General features: G+C 44.4%; 1 protein-coding gene across 1 annotated transcript in view; it reads right to left on the reverse strand.

Moving 5' to 3' along the window:
* The window catches only part of LOC118414147, a 25,365-nt gene that overhangs the window by 7,951 nt on the left and 3,983 nt on the right, over positions 1 to 13,431 (reverse strand). Inside the window, exons 2-3 of the mRNA XM_035817979.1 lie at positions 7,939 to 8,060; positions 5,852 to 5,946 (exon numbers count right to left, since the gene is read on the reverse strand). Of these exons, the coding sequence (XP_035673872.1) occupies positions 5,852 to 5,946; positions 7,939 to 8,060 (217 nt within the window). The remainder of the gene's footprint in view (positions 1 to 5,851; positions 5,947 to 7,938; positions 8,061 to 13,431) is intronic.

Below are 13,431 nucleotides of genomic sequence, written 5' to 3' on the forward strand. Positions count from 1 at the left end.
GGGCCTTTACATATGCATTATACAGGACTGAAGTATGGGCGACTACAGGTTACAAAATAATTTACACCAGACGTTTGTTCTCCCCAAGGCCCAGTGCAATAATGGATACCTACATCTAACGTCGGAGGCGGCATGTTCCACGTGCCTTGTCCTTTCTAGCCTACAGGTATAGCAGTCAAGAGACCACCAATTATGCCTTATTTGTTCAAACGTCTCGGGTAGGTTCACAGAAGACTGCAAGTCCAGATGACCTAGTATCTTCCCCGTATGTTGTTGGGACACCGGACTGTCACCTGTGCTGAAGTCCCTATCCGAAGCCATGGGTTGGGTAAATTGTCCTTGCTGGGTGTTAGCACAAACTGTCATCACCTTCTGTCGTGCATTAAAAGGCTCATGATGAAAATACACAGGAGAAACGTTCGGGTGTGGGGGTGGTGTTGGCTTCTGTGTCGTCCGACCCATGAGGCAGTCAGGTGGGCCCAGAAAGCTCTGTCGGCAGCCATCCTCCTTTTTTCACGGTAGGGAGAAAATGAGTGTTTACGGTGTTTTACGCTCGGGGCTGAAACTGCCATGTACTGATATAGATTTATATTCATAGTAAAGAGGTCACCGCCAGAACGCGAACATTCAGTACTAGTACTTCACAGGATTACTGGTACGCATCCCCCATTCCCACTCCGGATGTCTCAAATCTGTCATCTCCTCGTAACTTTCAATTAACAATAGCGGCGGCATTTCAGACATTTGTCATCAAGATTGAGAAGATCTGAGAACGCTGGCTACAATGTAGGTCAAGGACGAACTGAAACTTGGGCATTAGGGATTACCGCCTCTCCTATTGGACGACGCTTCCTCAGTCTAACGTCACATTTACAAGCCGGAGCCCGGTCGGGCTGTTTGTGGAAAAATATACATTTATACGTAAAAAAAATATACACAAATAATGTCCACGACTATTGTCTTTACGTATTGTGAACTTTGTGTCTCTTATGCCCGGTTTGGAATTGGAAATGTGATGAAGGCCTTACAGGGGACAAATGCCTTGTCCCAACGCGTGGAATGTAAGCAGATGAGTAAAAGAGGACTTCATAAATTTTATTGCAGGCTTTTCCATGGATCCAGGAAATGGTAAGTAAAGGATTAAGATGTTATGCACAGAATAATTGTCAAACTTTATGTTTAATGGGCTTGGCAGTTTCTTTCACAATTGGGGGACGAAGCGTCTCGATCAAACTACATTTGCGTGTGTAGATTTCTCTGTATGTAGAGCCTAAGGTCTATAGACAGTCTGTTGGGAGGTTAGATCCTATCCCAGGCCTTGGGTGACATACCCGATCGTACCAAGTGTTATCAGAGCCCGGATTGGCCTTCGCATTTCTGAAGGTTCTGAACACGCCCACACCTCGGCTGTCTTCGCTTACACCACGGCGCCTTACGCACAAATACCGACCTTTCCCGATCGGCGCGACCTGCCAACGCTATCCTTCCCCTTAAACACCTTTAATGTCTCACTCCTGGTGAATGGCACATACCTAAGCACAACTGCTCTAACCGATTTCAGCTGTCCTGAAATGTTAGCCGTTCCCCTTGACAGATCGCGGAACATGACCTTGGTGGTTCAAGGGGACATGTTTAGCACTTGGCGAAATGATTCTCACGAGGCTTCTTGCCGCAATTGGAAACAGACAACCAGATATCACTCGACATGGCAAAATTGTTTTGACCTATAACGCAATGCCAACAAACCTAGCTAGAAGGTTGCCTTTCCAAGGCTCAAACTTTGGTCAAGTCTAGCTTAGTGCAAATTGACGACGCATCCGCCCCCCCCCCCCCCGTCCCCATGACGAACATTCCGAACCATTACGTCAAAACAGCAGGAGGCTGATACTTTGGTGAATTCCACATTTGTCTAGGCCCACTCAACACTCACGATGATCCATCACAATCGTAAAATTGACACATTATCTGTTCAAAATTGCTATGTGCAGAGGTGGGATAAATGTCAGCACAAAGGATCACTTGTGCTTGATTGTGACAGTGACTAATTGATCTTCAGTAAATATTTCCATCCCAGTCCCTAAATATACAATTGCAGCCAACAGCTTTAAAATAACAAACAGAATTGACCCTGTCTGACTGAAGAACTCCAAAAACGCCGGTCTCAGCGTGTGGCGTAATGGATAGGCAGACATGCATTTAGTCAAGGATGGACATTTGTGTACAATTAAGCAGGGAGGTAGTACCGCGGGGGTTTTGTCATCGCCGTTCAAATTTGATGGCTTCTATGGAGTGAAACCAGCAACTCCGGGGAGCTACGGGCAATTGGAACAGTCTGGACAGTGGTGAGGGGTGGAAGGGCAGTCTAGAGCTACTTGTGGCGTCAACACTGTGTCTGCTGCGATTTTTAAAAACAAAATACGGTAGATAATCGTAAAGGTAGAAAAGAAGATAATTTGTATGATTTTCTTTCCTCTGCAAATTACTCATTGAGTTTTACATTAATTATCTAAATCAGAATCTCATTTGCATAATTAGTATTTGTTGATGTTGATGTAAATCATATACGCTACATGTATGAAAGTCCAATCATGGAAACCACTAAATTTATAGTTTTTCCTCATTAATAGTGAAACTTAAGTCCTAATCAGTATGTCACATAATTTGAGTACCTCTGTACCTGCATATCGAATATCATGGACACTCGTCATGTTCACTTATCCTCATCAAGACCATAGCATATCGAGGTCAAAAGATACAAAATCGGAATTTCTGAGTAGTACCAAAGTCACACATCAGGGGGTCCAAGTTTGACATTGACTTCCGCCTTCCCCAAACATACCAACATACCAAATGTCATTACAGTCCATCCAGAGCTTGTGCTGACCACAAATATCCGGAAACACGAACGGACAGACAGATACATCAATATCTATACCTCCAGTCTCTCTCATGGAGATAACAAAAAGCCCACGTTTTCAACGATTAATGGGTTGGATGATTCGAGAAGCAAGAGGACTTTCTGTAGATTTCTTAACATAGGAAAGCTTGTAGAGGTTTCAGATATTCTTGTGAAGTATCTATTTCTTTGACATCGAATTAGGGACATTCGCAGATGAAAGGTATTTCATTTTCCACTACGCGTCTTCGTCGTTTACATGTTCTGTTGTGAACTGTTTGAACAGGTGACTTTTCGTATTATATTATTTATTAACGGGTGTGATTCAACGTTTTCATACATATCTTTCCCACGTCGGTCTTAATCACCTGCCCCACATCTCTATCCTCAGCATCAGGCTGAACTAAGATATACCCCAGGTACCCTTCCTTGACGCAGTTTTCACGGAACACCTCTGAATGCATTTTCTACGGAACGTTTCAACATCACTTCCCTGCGGGACCTCGCCGCCATCTTTGACCCAGTCTTTCCCTGCAGGGTTATCTCCATCTCGAGGAACCCCAGCGAGGACTACAAATCCTACCTGCTCACTACAGGCCCCACCACAGCTCATGATCACAGCTGACCCTTGACCTGACCTAGACCACCAGGAGCGATACATGCCCACAGCAAAAACAAACCAGCCGGCCAAATAGGGATGTGCCCTGCAGACAACCCCGACTGTCGTGCCTACCATTAGTGTAACCTAGAATTCCCTCGGCAAACATCCCGGCTTTGCACTAAGCTCCTCTTGATTCGGAGCGCTAGTTGACATGCGTCCATAAATGAAGAAGCGTATTAAGCTGTAAGTGATTTGTAAATTGTGAAGAGTCATCAAGGTTAAACAAGCATCGTTTACACGCGTTTGGTGGACACTCCGCAAGTGTTTGGGACGCATTCGATCAAAAGATATCTAATATTTGGATAAAGAAATCTAGTCATCACTCAACATTCCAATTGTGGTGAGCAAGAAGTACAAGAGCAAAAGCTACTAGTATGGCAACCATGAAGTAGTAAAAGACGTTTTAATGACAGGAGACTCATGTAAGTGACTCATCAATTGTCTCTCCCACCAAATAAAGTGGCTCAAGACTTCCACTGGCACATTTCTCCTTTCTGACCAAATGAATCCAAAGCCTGCTAAGCTTACACAAGCCAGGTAATAATAACAGGGAATAATTCAAAGTACAGACTGCTTCCATCGAGACCAGACACGTAGTACGATTCCATTGTAATCCCCCTGAACGCCCTTGTCAATGGTCGTTCTCTTCCTCGCCAGTTATGTTGAAATCCGAAGTGCAGACTTTTCGTCGGCGTACTTGAACTTATCAGGGAACCATCAAGCCGTGAACCACAAAGACTTGGCACAAAGCGCGAACAAAAGGACGGATCGGCGAAAGATTTCGCTAATTTAAGGACAGAGGTTTATCGCCGACTGAGTTGACGAGGTTTGGGTTACAGGGAACATGCCAGCAGTTGGACCCTCCTTGGTGCAACTGTCGTCTTCTTCTTTTCACAGGTTAAGTGTCGTCTACAGAATCTCCAGTCTTTAATGAAAGACTTCACGGACCACTAGATGTAGCAAATCGAAGTCTCGCAGCTGCAGAGGAGCCAATGCCGCTGAGAAAGAAAGGACTTCAGAAAGAATGGTTCTTGTTCACATTGCCAGGAGTTGTCTCCCTGCACCATCAGTCTATCGCACAATTGCAAAAACACACAAAGCGCCGTCCCATCTAATGACCTCTTATACTACATTTTTCATATATATGTTGATAAAGGCCATGTCAACATCGTTAACGAGGATGGAAACGTTGATAGAGTAACATGATCAGTAGGGCCCGCTCGACGTTTCAATTGAATGTAAGGTCCTGTCGTCCTGATCTTCCCAAGCTGACCCAGAGAGGCTAGTTCAGTTGGTCTTATAATCTAAAGGCTATTCTTCCATCCCTCATATAGCATCATTTTGCTTCTGAACTAGATAGACTTGGGGTTGAGAGCTTGCGGTCCAGGTGTGTCCGCTTAAAATCACATCGAGGTTGTCAGCATCTGCACCATGGGTATCAACTGCGGACAAACACAGTTTTCTTTCTTGTTTTCCCACCGCTTCCTTTTCCTGTTACAACAGACCTGCCTTCCATCGGCAGTTTCACAGTTTGAGCAGTCCTGACGTTTTGTATCTCAGTATTTTGTCTTCTTACCATCTCTAGGTTACAACAACACCGTTCCTCAAGCACTTCAGCAATTTGTTTTGTTATTTCATGACTCTGGTTGGCGTTTGTGCCCGGAAATTCTATAGCGATGTTTGACAGGTTCGTGCCTCGGGCCTTCTGAACAACTCTAAAATTCGGCTATCTCACGCGCTAGGATCACCCCAACGGAAACGTCTTCGCCGGGAGGTGATTCCGAGCCTTCCCGCGGGAAAGCTACAGGGAGGCAACCTGCACGTCAGTCAACGTGTAACACTTACGTGTGGACATCGCTCGGACTGCTATGGTTAAAAATCAAATAAACAAGTGTCAACGAAAGTTAGGTCAATATTTTGTTTGGAAATAAATGCCTGGTCAAAACAGACGTTAGTGTAACTTGGTTCCCAGTAGCCAACGTCTGGTATTGTATTTTACATGAGGCTATCCTGTCGGAAATTACGACACCAGTGAATGAAAAAAAAACCTTACCTTTCGCATTTGTCATGCGATAAATTCCCGTCGCATTGGCTATCTTTTCACACCTCTTTCAGAAAAATCAGATTTCATGAATCCGCAGAAAGAGGCACATGCCAACAACTAAATCCTTCTTGCCCAGAAAAGAAACGAGTGAGTGAGGAAGGGAGGGAGTGGGTGAGTGAGTGACTTTGTGATCGGGCATTTGTTTCAAGTTCAAGAATGCGTTTAACTGAGAAAAAACATTCGTCCGTACCTTGTATTAACAGTTTGAAGACTATCTGTGTCAGGTTAGCGATCAGCCTTTCTTGGGTTTGAATCTTGGATTCCATTTCTGCTATACTTCTTTCTCTGCGGAAAAATAAATAATCACATCATTTAATCACAAGTCATCGTACGATACATCATACATCATGTACTTAAAATCTACATTTTCCTTTTTTGTACTGTTCCAATATTGATCATATTACTATTGGATGTACCCGTGACATTCATCAAACTAAATGGCATACAGATGAAAACGTCAGAATTGAATACAAAGATGTCCAAAAATATGGAAATTAATCGCGTTCACAGTAGTGGTAGTAGTAGTAGTAGTAGTAGTAGTAGTAGTAGTAGTAGTAGTAGTAGTAGTAACTTTTATTTATACTGGTAATGCCCTGTCGGCCTAGGCCGTTCTTCCCAGAGGACCAGTTGACAGTACTGAAAGTCTGTTTTCTACAAAAAAATGACTTCCAATGTCGTTTATTTGTAAGACTAATAGAACGGTTCATAACTGCGTGTCGGGGTATACATGACGCTATGGTGTACTGGACTCAGTCATTGGATTGAAAAAAAATAGTGAAGAAATAAGAAATTGGCTAAATAGGCTGAATGATACATGTATACGAGAGGAGTTTTGTAATTTGCTGATTGCAGAATGTACTTAAATGGCCCGCTAACACCTCTGGTATATTATTCAGTCTATTTAGCCTATGGTAGTGGTAGAGACTGGATGTACTGTCATCTAGAATTCAAACCACCCATCTGGTGGATTACCACCTGGTCTAAACCTGTTACGGCTAATCTCCCACATCAAGTAAGCAAATCTAGAAATCGGGTCATCCTATCTGGGGTGTACCTACATCCTAACAACGTCTGAGACGTGAGGCAACGATGAAGGTCACAGAGACCGTGTGAAGTTCGCGGAGCTGAGCCAGATGAAAAATTCTGCGGATCACAGACGATGACTCTAAGAAGGAGTGGGGAGGGGAATAATTGGTAAATTAACCCTGCCGTATGCGGTAACTTTGACCTCCACACTGCGTCAGAAATTGGTCGGTGTGTTTGCAGGCTGAGCCGCTGAGTGAGCGGCTGCGTGTCGTGAGGGTCAGGGTTAACATGGAGGGTGCCGGAAGGTCGGCGGGCTGCTATCCGAGCTGACACCGGTTTTAAACTGTTACCATCTGAAGTGTAGAAACGAAGCGGCAAGTACGCTTCACCACATTCACGTGACCGATAGCTACTGCAGATTAATCCGCACCAATCCACACCCGTGCAGTATCACTTTGACGGACGGAGGACAGTGGATATCTTGCCCTGTACCAAATTTGCCCCATACCAAAGTAGACATCCATAGACGACATGTCCTTGAGTTGGGAGTTCCCCATTAACGCCCAAGACCCGGCGGCAGGTACAGACGGATCCCCACCGGCGGCGCGGCAGGGTCAGGCCGGTTCAAGGTGCCGCTTTATCCTGATGAATGACGGGACGACTAATCCCGTTAGCTGTAATTTACCTAGTGAATGTTCCGCCTGCGGTTCCTCCTGCCGCACAGGAAACTATCTATCTCCGGTCTGCTCTCCCGGATAGTTACGAGTGGTAATAAACGTCCACTAGGATATAACTGTATTATACCGCGGCCCAAACTCGTAACCTACACCGGCAGTGCGCTCCATACCCATTCTGAGCCGCCAGTCATTGCGGCTGGAAACAATCTTGGCAACCAATCTGCTGTGAAAGGCCGGCCATAATAAATCGCTGTTCTTTATTGCTTTAAACGCCTATTCTTTGGTGACATCTTCCGACCCTTCAAAAGATCAAATTTAAGACAGTCCAACTCATTCTAATTGATTTCCAATATGTCAGAAACAGTTTCACGTTGAGTACTTTTCGTTTGACCTTTTACATTCCTAACAAACGCAACAGTCAAAAGTACGACAAAGAGCTTAGGTGACATTGTACAGCTAACATATTGATATCACAATTTCCTGAGAAAAATCCCGAACAAACGTTTTAGAAAACATGGGGAAAACCAAGATTTTCAGGCGTGTTCGATGATGTACACGTCCCTGAGTGACCCACCTGGTGCCTTGTACCACCTCCCTCCCCACGTTAATCTTCCGGATCTCGGTGGTGAGGTTCTCCAGTTTGGACTGCTGCAGGCTCAGCCTCCGGCTCAAGTTGATCTGGTTTCTCGCCAAATGCTGCAGAAAGGAACAACCGCCAACTCGTCAACAACTGGGGTTACGGATGTTAATGTTCCTGTCAACATCTTACCAGTAATAGCACCAGAACTTTTTAAGTGTGCAACATACCCAAAACATTCACTCTTTTGCCAACTCATCTTCTTAAGAGTCTCTTAAGACAGAAATTGTATCAAGGCATGTTTCAATTCAATGACATCTATACAAACGTATGACCGTAGTATCTGCAATGTCCATATCATCATCATCACCATCAGTCATACACAGCGAGTCCGAGTTAAAGTGTCAAGTCTCCCCAACTTTGACCAGATTCTGACTCAATAAGGTTACTACTGTAAAGTATGCGTCTCCTTTTGGCTTCAGTGGAGACCAAATGAACAGTTAAGCGGCTGATTCGTAATGACTAAACACATGCCATGGCCAGTAAGTTGTTTGTCTGTTGTGTGTTTCCACCAGGTTTGTCATATATAACACGCAGCATCTTGGTAAAGGTATCGTGCACTTTCCTAGTCTGAGATGAGTCCCACGCCTCAAAGCCAGATAACAGAATCGAAACAGCACAACATTAAAATAATACTTTGGCCTTTGTTTCTTCTCTAATGTTGGTCTTCAATCCAGATTCCTATAAGAGAGTGGACAACACTCAATGGCTGGCCAATTCGCACCTCGAATCTGAGAACCCCCGAGATATTTAAAGTCGGTAACCCTCTCGATTTCAGACTCATCTAGACATAGACCTGGTCTATAGTTATCTGGTATCCGGGCTAACTCTTTTGAGAAGGTCCTGTGCACGTTGTGATGTGTTTTCGAGTAGAGCGATGTCATCAGCAAAATCAAGATCTAGGAGGATCCCTGATGGATACCGACGACTCCGGTGACGATGTGGCTGCAATTGGCTCCTTGCGATACCCTGGCAACATCTGAAGGAATGTCATACGCATGTAGTATTGAATGCCTGATGAAAATCGATGAAGACAACCGCAGCTTGTCTTTGCTAGTCTTGGATGAGTACAAATCTACATACTCAAATGTCAACAACATATGCCAAGTTAATTTGATTAATATCTCTGGTCAAGGTCATATGCCATAGTTTTTCTAGCTAGATCGGTCGACTTTTACAATCTTCCCATGTACTTATTGACTGGTTTAAGCATGATATACATGTGAATATTTGTGTTGCAGAGTTGCAAAGATAATATTTTCCCAAGTAGGTTATCGGGCGACCAGATGTCGGAAGCAGAGGCGGAGGAGGACGCTAGTATCACATCCACCGGGACGTCCATCTTCAACTCTGTCATCTTTCATCACGTTCCGGCGCAAAGGGTCATAACCCCGCTTTCAACAACACATAACTCCGTCATGTCGGTCACAAAAAAGTGAATGCGAATTCATTGGCCATGTCTTTTATCTAGGTATTAAGAAATCTTTTCACTACACGTGGCAGTACGACTATTAATTGATACTCTACTTGTACCCCAAACAGGCTGGTACACAACAAGTCGACAGGCATTAAATGGGCTGCCTGGTTTTGGTCACATTTACATCCGTGGCGACCAAACACTCATCATTCGTTATTGCGCTGTCTTATCAAACCACACACACTTCATCAGGACTGTACGGGCAACTGATACAATTCTCGTTGATAATGAAATATGAAGGTTCTATGCGTCGTTTTAGATGAGAAGCACCTGGTGACGACCATCGCCATTTCATCAAGAAACGTCATGATCGATGATGACCTCACTAATGTACTGTCTTTGTTTAGCCACCATACAAGCATTTTAGTAACATTGGAATGTAACATTGAGGTCATGAAAGAGAATTGCGATGGGGATGAAAATCTGTGCATCTCCATGTTACACAGTCGAGGAATGTACTGCTTCATCCTGTGAGTCATACAGGAGGACAGAACGGACGTTTTGAAATGTCATTTTCCAGGTAAAGAAAGGTACGCATGTACACGCGAACTGACACGGCCCAGATTGGATCATCCCTTGCCTGACTCCCGTCCATTGGCTTGTTTAGCACCCCGGTGGGGAGGGGTCGATAGGTTGATAACGGTTGATCAACTACAGGTGTATACACGTTTAATCTGTAATCGACAGTGCATGCATGGTGGTGAATCCACGCCCAGACACCACGGAGTGTCTGTCAGTGGAACCCAAGCATGACAAATACACAGATTAAACACCAGTAAGATAATCGGCAATTGAGTTGTCAATATTGTACTGCCATTTGACATTTAATAAGGTCCCATATCAAATTTTGATTACCTTAACGTTCGATAATCTGCTTTGATGGAAATTCAGTACCCGAGATTGTCACCAGGTTGATGGCTATTTTGGAGACCACAGCGGGTGTGAAATGCGTCTTCCCCGGTTGGCGATGTTCTACAGATGGTGTCTCAATTGCTGTTTGCTCAAGTCTCATTTATTTCTAATCACCTCGATTCATATCAGTATCGTTGGATAAACATCACACGTGTTTTCACACGCTGGGCAGTGTATGGAGTTGTTCATGATCTTGATACTATCCTCCTATATATAGCTTTTGACCACTGTTTGGATTTGTTTCATTTCGAGTCGGTAACTATTTCGCCGCATGTGGTACTCATCGTTGTCGACCTTGGATCTGGAGGGGCGGCGAAACCGAGATTGTCCTTAGATGATCCATCTATTCCGTTTAACCCGAAAATGACAGGAATGTTTTCGTGGATGGAGGTCAGGTAACAGAGCTGGCTAGTAGTTATGTTTTCTACGGGCTAATATTGGGTCTTCTCTTGCTTATGGGCACAATTCACATATAAATTCATTGCGTCCATCCCGTTTAACCCTTCAAGAAGGGCCTCGCCGTTGATAGCACGATAAATCACACTTGTAAGATTGTAATCTTACATTAAATGGAGTTCTCACATCCAGAAGTGTACAACGTGGTGTTTTGTTGACGGTCCTGTTGCGTGCATTATTTCTGATTTGAGGGAGCATGATGCATCCAAAAGGCTCAGCACATGTCGTCCCGGCTGAGTTACACAGCTAGGTCAACGTACAGCTGTGAGGATCAAGGGTTAGGATCAGCCGTACTGCAGACTGGCAGAGGGAAATCCTGGGGACCAGGACCTTCATCCAGATATCCCTGACTTATGGATGTACATGTGGCCCTACAAATCTATGTTTCCTACATTTCACATTTACCGTGTGGCATCAGTCGTTATTTGATGTTCATTCTTGAACAAAACGTCGGACCGGTTCAGTGTATGGCCAAAGTCATATCTGTCAGGAAGGACGGCTTCTAAAACAACACGTGATCTGATCCGTCTTGGCGGTTAGCATTACTGATAGTGTGTTGTTATAACTTAACCTTACAGAGGACAGGGACTAGTATCCTAGAGGGTGAGAGATGGCAGATAAGATTCCTCCCTCTCAGGGTCACGTCTGCAGTTGCCCTGCTGATCAGAAGACTAACGGCAACTGTACATCACTGGGATCAGGAGGAGGTCACACTGTGAGCCAAGGATTTCGACCCTGGAATCCTGGAAAGTTACACAGGGAGCTCCGTTGAAATGGAGACATCTGCGTTTAACGTCAATAAGAAAACTGATAAAACGAGAATACACTATCATACCAGTCTTAATAAAGCCAGCCGAGCCTATGGCACGGAGCCCGTCCAAGGTGCAACTCTTCGTCGTATGTTTTATGTAGGCTACCGTCCAAATGTGTAAATGTATCTGAAACTAACAATATGCATAGTGTGATGAGGGTAATCTTGTTCTTGCCAACTTCAACGGACAAATGACCTTTATTCCCAGTCCCTGCTGTAGGCTATTCACTCAGACCCCTCGTGGCTCGTCCCCTGACATGCATACTGTATGGCTGGCACTGACCCAAGCTGCCTGGCAGTGACTTTTGCCGAAGTTGAGTTGAAGCAGGACTGGTACCCGTGACGACCAAACGTTTCACTGTCCATTCAGTCGGAAAGTATTTGCAGGCGCTGAAAGGACACCGCAGACCTTAGTGTTACGAGAAAGTGCCACATTGACTGGTCGCTCACGTTCTCGTCTGAATTCCAGCGCTAAGAATTTCTCCACATCGAGGCTTACTTATGGTCGATCATCAGTAGTTCCGTTGTTCGGCATTTTCATGAGGAATAAACATGTTGGGGAAATATTTCATGGGAAGCATTTCTTTCTATCTCCTGTAGAATGCAATTTTGGCCACACTGCAACTCTTCCGTTCTTTGGGAAAATTCGTGAGACGCAGACTTACAATCGCAGATTCTGTAGTGGCTGGTCTGGACACTACTACCCATGGAAACTTACGTGTGTAACAAACGACGTACGATAATATACATACTTTTAAATCAATATTTAAACCAGAGTCCAAAACTACCTTAGAGCAATATTAATCCAACATTGACCGGTCAACAAAGTTGTCACTAATACATTTATTTCTGATTGGTGTATCAATGAAAGGGGTAGTTAATTATTTTTAATATCATTTCGTGTCTAAACTATATGACAGAAACTGTTGTTCTCAGAAATGCTATCGTTTCAGAAAAGTCAAACGACTGAGGGCCGATGTGTGCCGATGTTGGACGTACAGAGCTCCATAAAGACGTCGACAATTACCTCTATCGTACGCGACATGTTCTGACGGATATGTCCTGTCCTTACGGGTCAAACATGCTCATCACTTCACGGCCATATATCAGGTATCTAACTTTCCACTTAAGTTTATATCATTTGTGTTACAGCCATGTTCGCGCCGAAAGTAAGGTATTCCAGAGTTAAACACTTTCCAAGGCGTCGGTTCCGTGCACCAAAGCGTGTTTCCGGAACAAGGGCTCATGCTGCAACTACATACGCTGTTTCAAACGTTCACTTCGACTTTCCCACCCCTTATGTTAGGGTCAGCCATTGGGTAATTACAACGCACTCTTCAAATGTTGTAATACAGCAATCCTATCTACACATAGTTCACGGGTCAGGAGCAATGTTAGGAGTGCCACGTGTTTTTCTGCAGTAGGGTTGATGAGGTTGAACTCCATCTGAGTGGTTGAGCAGCCGTTAAGTTAAGTAAAAACACCAGGCTGTGTACACATTGGCCTTGACGTTGATATTCAACAGAGCTGAGTTGTTGGAGTACTGCAAGGCAATTAGAGAGCTATGCAGTCAACAACATTCTGCATTGAGGGAAAATATAACGAGAAGTTTCCAATCGTGATGCTTGTGTACTGTTCCTGACAGACTGTTGAATGGCTGGTTGGTTTGCTGCTTGACCATTTGCAAAATTAATCGTGTCCGTTGGAATGTTGACATACAGTCACTGATGCCGTCTCCTCAGCGTAACCTCGCCCGCTGACCATAGCATATGTA

The sequence above is a fragment of the Branchiostoma floridae genome, chromosome 4, assembly GCF_000003815.2.
Source record: "Branchiostoma floridae strain S238N-H82 chromosome 4, Bfl_VNyyK, whole genome shotgun sequence".
NCBI classification, from domain to species: domain Eukaryota; kingdom Metazoa; phylum Chordata; class Leptocardii; order Amphioxiformes; family Branchiostomatidae; genus Branchiostoma; species Branchiostoma floridae.